Genomic DNA, 17,269 nt, shown 5'->3' with positions numbered 1-17,269 from the left:
AGGGTTTTTTTTTTTGGGTTTTTCAGGGTTTTTGTTTGTTCTTCAGGAGTTTTTTTGGAGTTTTTCAGGGATTTTTTTGTGGCATTTTTTTTCTTTTTCAGTCTTTTTTGCGGGTTTTCAGGAGTTTTTTTTTTGGTGGGATTTTTTATCTTTTTCAGAAGTTTTTTTTGGGGTTTTTCAGGTATTTTTTTGTGGGTTTTTTTTTGTTTTCTCAGTGTTTTTGAGTCACGGAGGCAGGCGGGAGTTTTGGGGGCAGGGGTCTCCTCCTGCCCCCGTTTATTGTTTTGGGGAGGGGGCTCCCCCTGCCCCCCCCGTTTATTGTTTTGGGGAGGGGGCTCCCCCCGGTGCCGGTTTTGGGGAGGGGGCTCCCCCGTGCCGGTTTTGGGGAGGGGGCTCAGTTCTTGTAGCCCCGGCTGGCCCGGCGCCCCCGCGCCCGCTCGAACTTGGGTCCCTTGGAGCGCACGTAGGGCCTGGGGAGAGACGGGCGGGGCCCAGTCAGCCCAAACCTCCCCAAAATATCCCCAAAATATCCCCCAAAATGTCCCAAAATATCCCCAAAACCTCCCCCAAAAATCCCCAATACCATCCCCAAAACCTCCCCCAAACATCCCCAAAATGTCCCAAAATATCCCCAAGAACATCCCCCAAATATCCCCAAAACCTCCCCCAAAATATCCCCCAAATATCCCCAAAAACATCCCCCAAATAGCCCCAAAATATTCCCTAAATGTCCCCACAAATATTCTGAAAATATTCCCCTAAATAGCCCCAAAATATCACCAAAACATCCCAAAAATATCCCCCAAAAATTTGCCAAAAATCACACAAAATGTCCCCAAAATGTCCCCCAAATGTCCCCAAAATGTCCCCCCAAAGAGCCCCAAAACCTCCCCAAAAAGTCCCCCAAATAATCCCCAAAAATCCCTAAAATGTGCCCCCAAATTTACCTGAAAATCCCTAAAATGTTCCAAATTTACCCAAAAATCCCTAAAATGTGCCCACAAATATCCCCCCAAATGACCCCAAAAAATCCCCAAAATTTTGCCTCAAACATCCCCAAAACCTCCGACTACCAGACCCCCCAAATCTGCCCCAAATTTTACGGAAATCCCGCAAATTTTACGGAAATCCCGCAAATTTTACGGAAATCCCCCAAATCTTCCCCAGGACGCCCCAGGCCCCCGAAATGCCCAAAAAGCCCCAAACTGCCCCAAATCTCACTTGGTGTGGCTGTGGGGGGTCCCCGGCGCTTTCCCGAAGTGCCGGAAAACCTCGCGGGCCTTGCGGGGGCCTGGCCGGGTTTGGGGTGAGAAACGGGGATTTTGGGAAAAACGGGGTTTGGGTGAGAAACGGGGATTTTGGGGAAAACGGGGTTTGGGGTGAGAAACAGGGATTTTGGGAAAAACGGGGTGAGAAACGGGGATTTTGGGAAAAACGGGGTTTGGGTGAGAAACGGGGATTTTGGGAAAAACGGGGTGAAAAATGGGGATTTTGGGAAAAAATGGGGTTTGGGGTGAGAAACGGGGATTTGGGGAAAAACGGGGTTTGGGTGAGAAACAGTGATTTTGGGAAAAACGGGGTGAGAAACGGGGATTTGGGGAAAAACGGGGTTTGGGTGAGAAACGGGGATTTTGGGAAAAATGGGGTGAGAAACGGGGATTTGGGGAAAAACGGGGTTTGGGGTGAGAAACGGGGATTTTGGGCAAAAATGGGATTTGGGGTAAAAAATGAGAATTTTGGTAAAAATGGGGTTTTGGGTAAAAACAAATTTGGGGTAAAAAAATGGGGATTTTGGCGTAAAAAATGGAGGTTTTGGGTAAAAACAATGGGGCTTGGGGAGAGAAACTGGGATTTGGGGTAAAAACAAATGGATTTGGGGTGAGAAACGGATGTGGGTAAAAAATGGGGATTTTGGGCATAAAAACAAATGAGGTTTGGGTAAAAAATGGGGATTTGGGTAAAAATGGGGATTTTGGGTAAAAACAAATGGGGTTTGGGTAAAAACCAGGAATTTTGACTAAAAATGAGGATTTTGGGTAAAAACAAATGGGGTTTGGGGTGAGAAATGGGCATTTTTGGGGTGAAAAAGGGGATTTGGGTAAAAACAAACGGATTTTGGGTAAAAAACAGGATTTGGGGGGGTAAATGGGGACATTTTGGGGTGATTTTGGGGTTTTTTGGGATCGGGGTTATTTTGGGGTTGTTTGGGCTGATTTCACCGGGATTTTGGGGGGTTTTTGGGTTTTTGGGAATTTGGGGAGGGGTCTGACCCACCCGAGAGCAGCACGGTGCCCTTGGGGGAGGCCATGGCGATTTGGGATGGGTTATTTGGGGTGATTTTGGGGTTTTTTGGGATCGGGGTTATTTTGGGGTTGTTTGGGCTAGTTTCACCGGGATTTTTGGGTTATTTGGGAATTTGGGGAGGGGTCTCACCCACCTGAGAGCAGCACGGTGCCCTTGCCCTTGGGGGAGGCCATGGCGATTTGGGGTGGGTCATTTGGGGTGATTTTGGGGTTTTTTGGGATCGGGGTTATTTTGGCGGGATTTGGGCTGATTTCACCGGGATTTTTGGGGATTTTTGGGTTATTTGGGAATTTGGGGAGGGGTCTCACCCACCCGAGAGCAGCACGGTGCCCTTGCCCTTGGGGGAGGCCATGGCCAGCTGGTCGAAGGTGAGGATGGAGCCCCCGGCCCGCAGGATCCGCGTCCGAGCGCCGCGCGTCACCCTGAGGGCGCAGACCTGCCCGGGGCTCAGCGAGCCACGAGGGCCCAAATCCACCCAAAATCCACCCAAAATCCACCCCCGGAACCGCCAAAATCCACCCAAAAATATATCCCTGAAACAGCCCAAATCCACCCAAAATACATCCCCAGAATGGCCAAAATCCACCCAAAAATATATCCCTGAAACGGCCAAAATCCACCCAAAAATACATCCCCGAAACAGCCCAAATCCACCCAAAATCCACCCAAAAACCATCCCGGAAACGGCCAAAATCCACCCAAAAATATATCCCCGAAACAGCCCAAATCCACCCAAAAACCATCCCCGGAACGGCCAAAATCCACCCAAAAACCATCCCCGGAACGGCCAAAATCCACCCCCAAAACTGCCCAAAATACATCCTCAAAACGACCAAAATCCACCCAAAAATACATCCCCAGAAGGGCCAAAATCCACCCAAAAATACATCCCCAAAACGGCCAAAATCCACCCCCAAAACTGCCCTAAATCCACCCAAAATACATCCTCAAAACCGCCCGGAATCCACCCAAAAACAGCCCCAGGAAAAACCCGAAACACCCCCAGAAACATCCCAAAGACGCCCCCAAAAACCAAACCTCCCAAAATCCTGATTTCCCCCCAAATTCCCGGATTTCCCCCCCAAAATTCCCAGATTTTCCCCCAAACTCCCCAAATTCCCATATTTCTCCCAGAATTCCCAGATTTCCCCCAGAATTCCCGGATTTCCCCCCCAAAATTCCCAGATTTTTTCCCCAATCCCCCGGATTTTGCCCCAAACTCCCCAAATTTTCCCCCAAACTCCCCAGATTTCCAGATTTCTCCCAGAATTCCCAGATTTCCCCCAGAATTCCCAGATTTCCCCCCAAAATTCCCAGATTTTCCCCCAAACTCCCGGATTTTCCCCAATCCCCCGGATTTTGCCCCAAACCTTGAGCTTGGGCACGTCCTGGATGCGAACGTCGTCGGTGACGGTGCCGACCACCACGGCCGTGCTGCCCGCGCGGCCCGGCTTGCGCATCATGCGGATCTGGGGAGGAAATCCCGGGAATTCACCCCAAAAATCCCGGGAATTCACCCCAAAAATCCACCGGGAATTCACCCCAAAAATCCACCGGGAATTCACCCCAAAAACCCACCGGGAAATCGGCCCAAAACCCCGGGAATTCACCCCGAAAATCCCGGGAATTCACCCCAAAAATCCACTGGGAAATCGGCCCAAAACCCCGGGAATCCACCCCAAAAACCCCGGGAATTCACCCCAAAAATCCCGGGAATTCACCCCAAACATCCACCGGGAATTCACCCCAAAATCCACTGGGAAATCGGCCCAAAACCCCGGGAATTCACCCCGAAAATCAACGGAATTCACCCCGAAAATCCACCGGGAATTCACCCCAAAAACCCACCGGGAAATCGGCCCAAACATCCACCGGGAATTCACCCCAAAAATCCCGGGAATTCACCCCAAAAATCCACTGGGAAATCGGCCCAAAACCCCGGGAATCCACCCCAAAAACCCCGGGAATTCACCCCAAAAATCCCGGGAATTCACCCCAAACATCCACCGGGAATTCACCCCAAAATCCACTGGGAAATCGGCCCAAAACCCCGGGAATTCACCCCGAAAATCAACGGAATTCACCCCGAAAATCCACCGGGAATTCACCCCAAAAACCCACCGGGAAATCGGCCCAAAACCCCGGGAATTCACCCCGAAAATCAACGGAATTCACCCCAAAAACCCCGGGAATTCACCCCAAAAATCCACCGGGAAATCGGCCCAAAACCCCGGGAATTCACCCCGAAAATCCACCCGGAATTCACCCCAAAAACCCCGGGAATTCACCCCAAAAATCCACCGGGAAATCGGCCCAAAACCCCGGGAATTCACCCCAAAAATCCACCGGGAATCCCCCAAAATCCACCAGGAATTCACCCCAAAAATCCCGGGAATTCACCCCGAAAATCCACCAGGAATTCACCCCAAAACCCTCGGGAATTCACCCCAAAAATCCGCCGGGAAATTACCCCAAAATCCCGGCAATTCACCCCGAAACCCCCGGGAATTCACCCCAAAATCCCGGGAATTCCCCCCAAAAGTCCGTCAGGAGTCCCCAAAAACTCCTCACGGGACAATCCCCCCAAAATCCCAAAAAAAATCCCCGGGAAATTGCCCCCAAAACTTTGGGTCGTATTTGGAGAATTTTTTGGGGTGAATTTGGGGTTTTTTGGGGCTCACCAGGCGGGACAGCGCCAGCGGGGGCCGGGGGATATTTTAATGTTTTCGGGGAATATTTTGGGGTAAATTCGGGGGATTTTGGGGCTCACCAGGCGGGACAGCGCCAGCGGGGGCCGGGGGATATTTGGGTGTTTTTAGGGGATATTTTGGGGTAAATTCGGGGTTTTTTGGGGCTCACCAGGCGGGACAGCGCCAGCGGGGGCCGGGGGATATTTGGGTGTTTTTAGGGGATATTTTGGGGTAAATTGGGGGTTTTTTGGGGCTCACCAGGCGGGACAGCGCCAGCGGGGGCCGGGGGATATTTTAATGTTTTCGGGGAATATTTTGGGGTAAATTCGGGGTTTTTTGGGGCTCACCAGGCGGGACAGCGCCAGCGGGGGCCGGGGGATATTTTAATGTTTTCAGGGGATATTTTGGGGTAAATTGGGGGTTTTTTGGGGCTCACCAGGCGGGACAGCGCCAGCGGGGGCCGGGGGATATTTGGGTGTTTTTAGGGGATATTTTGGGGTAAATTCGGGGTTTTTTGGGGCTCACCAGGCGGGACAGCGCCAGCGGGGGCCGGGGGATATTTGGGTGTTTTTAGGGGATATTTTGGGGTAAATTCGGGGGATTTTGGGGCTCACCAGGCGGGACAGCGCCAGCGGGGGCCGGGGGATATTTTAATGTTTTTAGGGGATATTTTGGGGTAAATTCGGGGGATTTTGGGGCTCACCAGGCGGGACAGCGCCAGCGGGGGCCGGTTGGAGCGGCTCATGAAGAGGCGCTTGAGCACCACGCGGTTGAACGGGGCGTTGGTGCGGCGGGCCAGGAAGCGGTACAGCTGGAATGGGGCAAATCCGCGTGAAATCGGGAAAAACGGGCAGAAAACGGGGAAAAAACCAAGAGAAATTGAGGAGAACAGGAAAGATTCGGGAAAACCGGGGGAAATCGGGAAAAATAGGGAAAACACGCGGAAAATCGGGAAAAATCGAGGGAGACTGGGAAAATCAGACGGAAATCAGGGAAAATTGGGAGAAACCGGGAAAAACCGAGGGAAATAGAAAAAAATCTGGGAAAGTCGGGGAAAAACCAGGAAAAACTGAGGAAAACGGAAAGAGTTCAGGAAAACCAGGGAAAACCGGGGGAAATAGGGAAAAACCGGGGGAGACCAGGATAAAGCAGGGAAAATTGGGGAAAACCGGGGAAAACCGGGGGAGACCGGGATAAAGCAGGGAAAATTGGGGAAAATTGGGGAAAACAGGGGAAACCCGGGAAAAAGCGGGGGAGACCGGGATAAAGCAGGGAAAATTGGGGAAAATTGGGGAAACCCGGGAAAGACCGGGGGAGACCGGGATAAAGCAGGGAATATTGGGGAAAACCGGAGGAAATGGGGAAAAACCGGGGAGAAGCGATGGAAACCGGGAGGGCTCGGGGGAACGGAAGGGAACCGGGGCCGGGCACGGGAAAGAGCGGAGAGAAGCGGGGGGAAGCGGAGGGAAGCGGGGCCCACCTTGACCAGCAGGCGCAGGTAGATGTCCTGGCTCTTGGGCTCCTTCCGCCGCACCTTGCGGTCCTTGTCGTGCCGGATGTCGATGCCCTGCGGCGACACCGGGCGCGCTCAGGCCGCGCCATCCGCGCCGCCCGCGCCCTCCCGGGCTCCCCCCGAGCCGCCCCGCGCCCCCCCGGGCCCTCCCCGGTGCCCCCCGGCCGCGGATGGCGGCGGATGGCGGAGCGCGGCCGGACCCACCATGGCGGCGGCGCTGCGGATGGCGGCGGCGCGCGCGGGGGGTTATGGGAGCCGGAGCCGCTCCCGGAAGTGCCGCGGGGCCGCCCCGCCCGCCGCGCTCGGCGGCGCTGGAGGACCGGGGCCTTGCGGCTCCGCCGGGGCGGTAACGAGCGGCAGGCGAAGGCGAGCGCGCGGGGGATCGGCGCCGCGCACCGGGGCGGCGAACGGCGGCGGTTCCGCCGGCGAAGCGGCCGCGCCCTCGGGCGCCACGGGGCGCGCTGCCGCACTAAAGATGGCGCCGCCGCGGCTTCGCCCCCCGTTGTTCCCAATGGCGGCGCCGCCCGGAACAAAGATGGCGGACGCCGCGCGGCCTCCCATTGGCTGCGCGCGGAGGGGCGCGGCTCGCGATTGGCTGGGAGGGCGAGGGGCGGGGAAAGCGCGGTGACAGCGGCGGGGAAACTGAGGCACGGGGGGAAACTCAGTCCAAGGGGGGACACGGGGACCCCCGAGGACCCGGATTTGGGGATTCTCGGGGGTCCCGGAGGGAATTTGGGGCCTCCCGGGGGGTTTTGGGGACCCTCCCCCCATTCTCTTTCTGGGGGGGTCTCAGAGCCCCTGTCCCCCCTCCCAGCCCGCCCCTCCCAGTCCCGGGTTTTTGGGGTATTTTTGTTGTTTTTTGCTGTTTTTTATTTTAATTCTGTACAAAACCCCCTCCCCCCCCCAAAATCCCTCGTGCTGGGGGGGGGAGGGGCAGTAAAGTGGTCAAAGTGCGGTGGGGGGGAGGGGACAGGGAGATTTTTGGGGAGGGGGAGGGGCGGCGGGGGTGCCCCTCCCCCCACCCCAGTAACGCTACTGGCCTGAACTGGGAACGGTCCCTGGGGGTGGGGGAGGGGAGGGGGGGACACCCCCGGGACCCCCCCCCAAATTTGTGCTTTGGTCCAGCCCGGGGGGGGCTGGGAATAAATAGGGAAGGGGGGAGGGGCGGGGGGTGGGAATGGGGGAGGGGCGGGGGGAGGGGTCTGAGTCTCATCGGACCCCCGGGTGGGGGTGGGGGGTGCTGGGTCCCGGTGCTGGATCCTCTCTGGATCCCGGATCTGGAGATTCCCATTGGAGCCCGGTTCTGGTTCTGGATCCCAGTGCTGGGTCCTGGTTCTGGTTCTGGATCCCGGTGCTGGGTCCCAGTTCTGGTTCTGGATCCCGGTTCTGGTTCTGGATATTCCCACTAGGTCCCAGTTCTGGTTCTGGATCCCCTCTCTGGATCCCGGATCTGGATATTCCCATTGGAGCCCAGTTCTGGTTCTGGATCCCGGTGCTGGGTCCCAGTTCTGGTTCTGGATCCCGGTTCTGGTTCTGGATATTCCCACTGGGTCCCAGTTCTGGTTCTGGATCCTCTCTGGATCCCGGATCTGGATATTCCCATTGGAGCCCAGTTCTGGTTCTGCATCCCGGTGCTGGGTCCCAGTTCTGGTTCTGGATATTCCCACTGGGTCCCGGATCTGGATATTCCCATTGGAGCCCGGTTCTGGTTCTGGATCCCGGTGCTGGGTCCCAGTTCTGGTTCTGGATATTCCCACTGGGTCCCAGTTTTGGTTCTGGATCCTCTCACTGGATCCCGGATCTGGAGATTCCCATTGGAGCCCGGTTCTGGTTCTGGTTCACGGTTCTGGATGTCCTCACTGCATCCTGGTTCTGGATCTTCTCATTTGACACGGTTCTGGATTTCCTCACAGAGCCCAGTCCTGGTTCTGGATTTCCTCACGGAATCACAGTTCTGGTTCTGGATCTTCTCATTGGACCCCGGTTCTGGATCCCAGTTTTGGGTCCCGGTTCTGGATTTCCTCACGGAGTCCAGTTCTGGTTCTGGATCTTCTCATTGGACCCCGGTTCTGGATCCCAGTTTTGGGTCCCGGTTCTGGATCCCAATTTCGGGTCCCGGTTCTGGATTTCCTCACGGAGTCCAGTTCTGGTTCTGGATCCCCTCACTGGATCCCGGTTCTGGATCCAGTCCTTGATCCAGGCCCGACCCCGGATCCCGGTGCCGGAGGAGGTCGGGGATTCCCCAGCCCGGGATCAGTCCTGGATCAGTTCTGGATCCCCTGGGACGGTTCTGGATCCCGTGGATCGCTTGGCGTCATCCCAAACCTCTCCAGGCAGATCCCAAACCTCTCTGGTGAATCCCAAACAACTTCCAGACAGATCCTAAATCTTTCCAGACAGATCCTAAATCCTTCCAGGCTGATCCCAAACCCCTCAGGGCAGAGATGGATCCCAAACCTCTCCAGGTGGACCCCAAACCCCCAGGGCTGATCTCAAACCTTTCAGGTGGATCCCAAACCCCTGAGATGGATCCTAAGTCTTTCCAGGCCGATCCCAAACCCCTGAGCTGTATCCGAAACCTCTCCAGGGTGATCCCAAACCCCTCAGACTGATCTGAAACCTCTCCAGGGTGATCCCAAACCTCTCCAGGGCTGATCCCAAACTTCTCCAGGTAGACCCCAAACCCCTGAGATGGATCCCAAACCCCTGCAGGTGGACTCCAAACCCGAGATGGATCCGAAACCTTTCCAGATGGACCCCAAACCCCTCCAGGTGGATCCCAAACCTCTCCAGGGCTGATCCCAAACTTCTCCAGGTGGACCCCAAACCCCTGAGGTGGATCCCAAACCTTTCCAGATGGATCCCAAACATTTCCAGGTGGATCCCAAACCTCTCCAGGTGGATCCCAAACCTCTCCAGACTGATCCCAAACCCTTCCAGGTGGATCCCAAACCCCCGAGATGGATCCCAAACCTTTCCAGATGGATCCCAAACATTTCCAGGTGGATCCCAAAGCCCCAAGATGGATCCCAAACCCCCGAGATGGATCCCAAACCCCTGAGATGGATCCCAAACATTTCCAGATGGATCCCAAACCCCTCCAGGTGGACCCCAGACCCCTGAGATGGATCCCAAACATTTCCAGGTGGATCCCAAACCTCTCCAGGTGGATCCCACACCCCCGAGATGGATCCCAAACCTCTGCAGGCTGATCCCAAACCTCTCCAGGTGGATCCCAAACCCCCGAGATGGATCCCAAACCTTTCCAGGTGGATCCCAAACATTTCCAGATGGATCTCAAACCCCTCCAGGTGGATCCCAAACCTCTCCAGACTGATCCCAAACCCCTCCAGGTGGATCCCAAACCTCTCCAGGCGGACCCCAGACCCCTCCAGGCGGACCCCAGACCCCTCCAGATGGACCCCAGACCCCCCAGGCGGACCCCAGCCCCCCCAGGACAGCCCCCAGCCGCCGTGGCCGCTCAGATCTGGCCGTGGCGCGCCTCGTAGCGCGCCAGCAGCCCGCGGAGGCGCAGCAGGTCGCGGCGCGCGGCCGCCACCTCGGCGCGCAGCGCGGCGTTCTCGCGCTCCAGGAACGCGGCGCGCACCGAGATCTGGTTCTCCTTGAGGCGCCGCGCGTCCCGCGAGCGCTTGGCCGCCGCGTTGTTCCGCGAGCGCCGGCTCCAGTACTTCTCGTCCTGCGGGAGCGCGACCGGCTCAGCGGGACGGGACGGGGGATGGCAGGGACGGGGGACACGGGGGACATGGGGGATATGGGGGACATGGGGACATGGGGGACATGGGGGACATGAGGGGACAGTGGGGACATGGGGGACATGGGGGACAGGGGGACATGGGGGACATGGGGGGACATGGGGGACACGGGGGACATGGGGGGATATGGGTGACATGAGGGGACACGGGGGACATGGGGGACACGGGGGGAAATGAGGGGACATGGGGGGACACGGGGGACATGAGGGGATATGGGGGACATGGGGGGAAATGAGGGGACATGGGGGACATGGGGGACATGGGGGACATGAGGGGACATTGGGGACACGGGGGGATGGCAGGGACGGGGGACGCGGGGGACGCGGGGGACACGGGGGGACATGGGGGGATATGAGGGACATGGGGGGACATGGGGGGACACGGGGGACACGGGGGGACATGGGGGGACATGGGGGACATGGGGGGATATGGGGGACATGGGGGACATGGGGGACATGAGGGGACATTGGGGACACGGGGGGATGGCAGGGACGGGGGACGCGGGGGACGCGGGGGACACGGGGGACACGGGGGGATATGAGGGGACACGGGGGACACGGGGGACATGAGGGGACACGGGGGGATGGCAGGGACGGGGGACACGGGGGACACGGGGGACACGGGGGACACGGGGGACATGAGGGGACATGAGGGGACACGGGGGACACGGGTGACACGGGGGACACAGGGGGATGGCAGGGACGGGGGACGCAGGGGACATGGGGGACACGGGGGACACGGGGGACACGGGGGACATGGGGGGATATGGGGGGATATGGGGGACATGAGGGGACATGAGGGGACACGGGGGGATGGCAGGGACGGGGGACACGGGGGACACGGGGGACATGGGGGGACATGGGGGAAATGAGGGGACATGAGGGACACGGGGGACATGGGGGACACGGGGGACATGGGGGACAGTGGGGACATGGGGGACAGTGGGGACATGGGGGACAGTGGGGACATGGGGGACATGGAGGACGCGGGGGACACGGGGAACACGGGGGACATGGGGGGACATGGGGGACACGGGGGACATAAGGGGACATGGGGGGATATGGGGGGACACGGGGGACAGTGGGGACACGGCTGGGACACAGGCAGGGATGAGGGGTGGGCACAGCCGGGGACACCGTGGGGACTCGGGTGGGGACACGGTGAGGACACAGTGGGGAATTTAGCCCCGAATCCTGAATTTTCAGGAATTTAGCCCCGAATCCTGAATTTTCAGGAATTTAGCCCCGAATCCTGGATTTTCAGGAACCCTGCCCCAAACCCCAGGATTTTCAGTAATTTTGTCCCAAATCCCGGATTTTCAGGAATTCCCCCCCAGCTCCCCGAATTTTCAGGAATTCTGCCCCAAACCCTGGATTTTCAGGAATTTTGTCCCAAATCCTGGATTTTCAGGAATTTTGTCCCAAACCCCGGATTTTCAGGAATGCCCCGGGAATCCCCGGTTTTCAGTAATTTTGTCCGAAATCCCGGATTTTCAGGAATCCCCGGGAATCCCGGGATTTTCAGGAACCCCCCCAAATCCCGGATTTTCAGGAAACCCGGGAATCCCGGATTTTCAGGAATCCCCCGGGATTTTCAGGAACCCCCCAAATCCCGGGATTTTCAGGAATGCCCCGGGATTTTCAGGAACCCCCCAAATCCCGGATTTTCAGGAATCCCGGAATCCCGTATTTTCAGGAATCCCGGGAATCCCGGATTTTCAGGAACCCCCCAAATCCCGGATTTTCAGGAATCCCCCGGGATTCCCGGGATTTTCAGGAACCCCCCAAATCCCGGGATTTTCAGGAATCCCCCGGGATTCCCGGGATTTTCAGGAACCCCCCAAATCCCGTATTTTCAGGAATCCGGGAATCCCGTCCCGCACCTTCTGCTCCTCGGGCACGAGCACCTTGCGGGCCTTGCGGGCCATGGGCTGCGGCCGCAGCTCCTCCTGCGAGAAGCGGAGGCGCCGCGGGTCCAGCGGGCCGGGGGGACCCCCGGGACCCCCCCCGGGACCCCCGGGACCCCCCCCGGGACCCCCGGGCGGCGCCTCCGCCTCGGGCGGCGCCTCCGGGGGGGCGCGGGGCGGGCCCGGGGCTGCGGGGGGAGCGCGGTCAGCGGGGGGGGTCCCGATGGGGGGGGTCTGTCCCGATGGGGGGGGTCTGTCCCGATGGGGGGGGGTGTTCTGTCGCGATATTGGGGGGTCTGTCCCGATGGGGGGGGTCCCTATCGCGATATCGGGGGTCTGTCCCGATGGGGGGGGTGTTCTGTCGCGATATTGGGGGGTCTGTCCCGATGGGGGGGTCCCTATCGCGATATCGGGGGGTCTGTCCCGATGGGGGGGGTCCCTATCGGGATATCGGGGGTCTGTCCCGATGGGGGGGGTCCCTATCGCGATATCGGGGGGTCTGTCCCGATGGGGGGGGTCCCTATCGCGATATCGGGGGGTCTGTCCCGATGGGGGGGGGTCTGTCCCGATGGAGGGGGGGTTCTGTCGCGATATCGGGGGGTCTGTCCCGATGGGGGGGGTCCCTATCGCGATATAGGGGGGTCTGTCCCGATGGGGGGGTCCCTATCGCGATATCGGGGGGTCTGTCCCGATGGGGGGGTGGTCCCTATCGCGATATCGGGGGGTCTGTCCCGATGGGGGGGGTCCCTATCGCGATATCGGGGGGGTTACAGCCCCGGAGGGGCCCGGCTGTGATGGGGAGGGGGAATCGCGCGATATCCCCCCCCCAATTCCCGGTTCCAATTCCCGGTTCCATTCCTGTACCCCGTCCCCCATTCCCGATCCCCCTCCCCAATTCCCGTTCCCGTCCCCCTCCCCAATTCCCGGTCCCATTCCCACTCCCCTCCATTCCCGGTTCCATTCCCGTTCCCGGTTCCATTTTCAATCCCCCTCCCCAATTCCCGGTCCCGTCCCCAATTCCCGGTTCCATTCCCGTCCCCCTCCCCAATTCCCGTCCCCCTCCCCAATTCCCGGTTCCATTCCCAATCCCCCTCCCCAATTCCCGTTCCCCCCCCCCAATTCCCGTTCCCGGTTCCCCCTCCGCAATTCCCAATTCCATTCCCAATCCCCCTCCCCAATTCCCGGTCCCCCCAATTCCCGGTTCCATTTTCAATCCCCCTCCCCAATTCCCGGTCCCATCCCCGTCCCCTCCCCAATTCCCGGTCCCATTCCCACTCCCCTCCATTCCCGGTTCCATTCCCGTTCCCGGTTCCATTTTCAATCCCCCTCCCCAATTCCCAGTCCCGTCCCGGTCCCCCCAATTCCCGGTCCCATTCCCGCCCCCCTCCCCCCCAATTCCCGGTCCCATTCCCGTTCCCGGTTCCCCTCCCCCCCAATTCCCGGTTCCATTCCCGTCCCCCTCCCCAATTCCCGTCCCCCTCCCCAATTCCCGGTTCCATTCCCGTCCCGGTCCCCGCAATTCCCGGTTCCATTTTCAATCCCCCTCCCCAATTCCCGGTCCCATTCCCATCCCCGTTCCCCCCAATTCCCGGTCCCGTCCCGGTCCCCCCAATTCCCGGTCCCGTCCCGGTCCCCCCAATTCCCAATTCCATTCCCGTCCCCTCCCCAATTCCCGGTCCCGTCCCGGTCCCCCCAATTCCCGGTCCCATTCCCACTCCCCTCCATTCCCAATTCCATTCCCGTCCCCTCCCCAATTCCCGGTCCCGTCCCGGTCCCCCCCAATTCCCGTTCCCCTCCCCAATTCCCGGTCCCATTCCCATCCCCGTTCCCCCCAATTCCCGGTCCCGTCCCGGTCCCCCCCAGTTCCCGCCGGTACCGGGGCCGCGGGCGGGCGGGGGTCCCGCGGGGGGGCTGGGGGGCAGCCCGTGCTCCCTCAGGAACTCGTCCAGGTCCACGAACTCCAGCTCGGGACCCCCGCCCGCCCCGGGGGGCGCCCAGGGCGGCGCCGCCACCCCCGGGAAGCCCCCGCGGCTCCCGCCCGCCTCCTCCATCCCTGCCGCGAGGTTGGGGGTCACACCGGGGCACGGGGGGCACGGGGGGCACACCGGGGGCACACCGGGGCACACCGGGGCACACCGGGGGCACACCGGGGCACGGGGGGCACACCGGGGCACACCGGGGCACACCGGGGCACGGGGGGCACACCGGGGCACACCGGGACACACCGGGGGCACACCGGGGCACGGGGGGCACACCGGGGCACACCGGGACACACCGGGGCACGGGGGTCACACCGGGGCACCGGGGCACACCGGGGCACACCGGGGCACGGGGGGCACACCGGGGCACACCGGGGGCACGGGGGGCACACCGGGGGCACACCGGGGCACACCGGGGCACACCGGGACACACCGGGGCACACCGGGGCACACCGGGGCACACCGGGGTCACACCGGGGCACACCGGGGGCACACCGGGGCACACCGGGGCACACCGGGGGCACACCGGGGGCACACCGGGGCACACCGGGGCACACCGGGGGCACGGGGGTCACACCGGGGCACGGGGGGCACACCGGGGCACGGGGGGGCACACCGGGACACACCGGGGGCACACCGGGGGCACACCGGGGCACACCGGGGGCACACCGGGGGCACACCGGGGCACACCGGGGCACACCGGGGGCACGGGGGTCACACCGGGGCACACCGGGGGCACGGGGGGCACACCGGGGCACACCGGGGGCACACCGGGACACACCGGGGTCACACCGGGGCACCGGGGGCACACCGGGGTCACACCGGGGCACCGGGGGCACACCGGGTCACACCGGGGCACCGGGGGCACACCGGGGGCACGGGGGGCACACCGGGGGCACGGGGGGCACACCGGGGGCACGGGGGGCACACCGGGGACACACCGGGGGCACACCGGGGGCACACCGGGGCACACCGGGGCACACCGGGGGCACACCGGGGGCACCGGGGGCACGGGGGGCACACCGGGGCACACCGGGGGCACACCGGGGGCACCGGGGGCACGGGGGGCACACCGGGGCACACCGGGGGCACACCGGGGGCACCGGGGGCACGGGGGGCACACCGGGGCACACCAAAATGTTCCAATTTCACCCAAAATAACCACAAATAACCCCAATTATCCCAATTCCACCCAAAAGAACTCCAAATAACCGCAAATATCCCAATTGCACCCAAAACAACCCCAAATAACCCCAAAATGTTCCAATTTCACCCAAAATAACCCCAAATAACCCCAAAATATCCCAATTCCACCCAAAAGAACTCCAAATAACCCCAGAATGTTCCAATTTCACCCCAAATAACCCCAAATAACCCCAAAATGTTCCAATTTCACCCAAAATAGCCCCAAATAACCCCAAAACGTTCCAATTTCACCCAAAATATCGCAATTTCACCCCAAACAAGACCGGAACTTTTCCCCTAAAATGCCCCAAGCTCCCTCCCGAAATAACGCCCCAAATCCCCCCAAAATGCCCCAAATCCCCCCAAAATCCCCCGGCACGTGACCGGGGGGTGGGGGCGGGGCCGCGCGCACGTGCCGCGGTCACGTGGGGGGATCCCCGCCCCTCCCCCCGCGCGCGGCTTGACCTCGGGTGAACCCCGGGGTGGGGGAGGGGCGGCACCGCACCGGGGGGGTCCCGGTGCCCCTCCCCCATTCCGGTGTCCCTCCCCCCCACTCCCGGTTCCTCCCGGTTCCTCCCCCCCATTCCCGGTGTCCCCTCCCCATTCCCGGTTCCCCCCGCCGTTCCCGGTCTCCCGTCCCATTCCCGGTGTCCCCTCCCGGTTCCGCCCCCCCGTTCCCGGTCCCCTCCCCATTCCCGGTCTCCCCATTCCCGGTTCCCGTCCCCATTCCCGGTCTCCCCATTCCCGGTCTCCCCGTTCCCGGTCCCCTCCCCGTTCCCGGTTCCCGTTCCCGGTTCCCGTCCCCATTCCCGGTTCCCGTCCCGGTTCCCGTTCCCGGTTCCCGTCCCCATTCCCGGTCTCCCCATTCCCGGTCTCCCCGTTCCCGGTCTCCTCCCCATTCCCGGTCTCCCCATTCCCGGTCCCCTCCCCGTTCCCGGTCCCCCCCGTTCCCGGTCTCCCCATGTCCCGGTCCCCCCCCCGTTCCCGGTCCCCCCCGTTCCCGGTCTCCCCATGTCCCGGTCCCCTCCCCGTTCCCGGTCCCCTCCCCGTTCCCGGTCCCCCCCGTTCCCGGTCCCCTCCCCATTCCCGGTCTCCCCGTTCCCGGTCCCCCCCGTTCCCGGTCCCCCCCCACCTGCTCCGGTCCCCCCCGTTCCCGGTCTCCCCGTTCCCGGTCTCCCCATTCCCGGTCCCCTCCCCGTTCCCGGTCCCCCCCCGTTCCCGGTCTCCCCGTTCCCGGTCCCCCCCGTTCCCGGTCCCCCCCCCACCTGCTCCGGTCCCTCCCCGTTCCCGGTCTCCCCATTCCCGGTCGTCTCCCCATTCCCGGTCTCCCCGTTCCCGGTCTCCCCATTCCCGGTCCCCCCCCGTTCCCGGTCTCCCCATTCCCGGTCCCCCCCGTTCCCGGTCTCCCTATTCCCGGTTCCCTCCCCGTTCCCGGTCCCCTCCCCGTTCCCGGTCTCCCCGTTCCCGGTCCCCCCCCGTTCCCGGTCCCCCCCCCACCTGCTCCGGTCCCTCCCGGTCTCTCCGGCCCGAGCCCCGCTGCTCCCGTGAGGGGGCGTGGCCCGCCGCCGGCCCCGCCCCCTCCCCACCGCCAGCCAATCCCCGCCCGCTCTCTCTGCTGGCCACGCCCCCCCACCACAACAACCCGCGCACGCTGAGCGCCTCCCATTGGTCGGCGCCGGCGCGAGCCACGCCCCCGCGGGCATTAAAACCACGCCCCTCCCGAAAAAGGGAAATTCCCCGCCCCTTTCCGCCGGCCACGCCCCCGTCTCGCAGCTCAGCCAATGGCCGCGCGCGGGGGCGTGGCCGCGGTCAGGCGGCGCGGCCATGCGGCGGGGCGTGGCCTGACCTAGTTTGGGCCAATGGGGATGGGCGTGAGGGGCGGGGCCTGACCCAGTTTTGGCCAATGGGGGGCGGCGCGC

The 17,269-nt window shown here is 61.5% G+C and overlaps 2 protein-coding genes across 14 annotated transcripts; both read right to left on the bottom strand.

Annotated features, from left to right (window-relative positions):
- Nucleotides 1–240: 240 nt before the first annotated feature.
- Nucleotides 241–6,741, bottom strand: RPL18 (ribosomal protein L18). Its single transcript, XM_077789881.2, has 7 exons — nt 6,712–6,741; nt 6,475–6,561; nt 5,698–5,805; nt 3,675–3,773; nt 2,617–2,740; nt 1,222–1,291; nt 241–470 (listed from the first exon to the last, which is right to left on the bottom strand). Exons 1-7 carry the CDS (start codon nt 6,712–6,714, stop codon nt 395–397), a joined length of 567 nt encoding a protein of 188 aa, XP_077646007.1. The 5' UTR covers nt 6,715–6,741; the 3' UTR covers nt 241–394.
- Nucleotides 6,742–7,353: 612 nt separating this feature from the next.
- LOC144248137 (uncharacterized) lies at nt 7,354–17,191 on the bottom strand. 13 transcript variants are annotated; one of them, XM_085565897.1, is made up of 6 exons: nt 16,848–17,191; nt 14,063–14,239; nt 12,163–12,374; nt 9,461–10,204; nt 9,315–9,418; nt 7,354–9,148 (listed from the first exon to the last, which is right to left on the bottom strand). In XM_085565897.1, exons 1-6 carry the CDS (start codon nt 17,174–17,176, stop codon nt 8,822–8,824), a joined length of 1,893 nt encoding a protein of 630 aa, XP_085422023.1. In that variant the 5' UTR covers nt 17,177–17,191; the 3' UTR covers nt 7,354–8,821. The 13 variants fall into 13 exon arrangements, with proteins under 13 accessions (XP_085422023.1, XP_085422024.1, XP_085422026.1 ...); XM_085565898.1 differs by having other exon boundaries at nt 9,315–9,397; XM_085565900.1 differs by having other exon boundaries at nt 7,354–9,127; nt 9,272–9,418; nt 9,543–10,204.
- Between the last annotated feature and the right edge of the window lie 78 nt (nt 17,192–17,269).

This window comes from Lonchura striata, chromosome 37 (assembly GCF_050655825.1).
Source record: "Lonchura striata isolate lonStrDom1 chromosome 37, ASM5065582v1, whole genome shotgun sequence".
NCBI lineage: Eukaryota > Metazoa > Chordata > Aves > Passeriformes > Estrildidae > Lonchura > Lonchura striata.
Note: the sequence above shows the minus strand (reverse complement) of the source record. Positions and strands in the feature narration are given on the sequence as shown.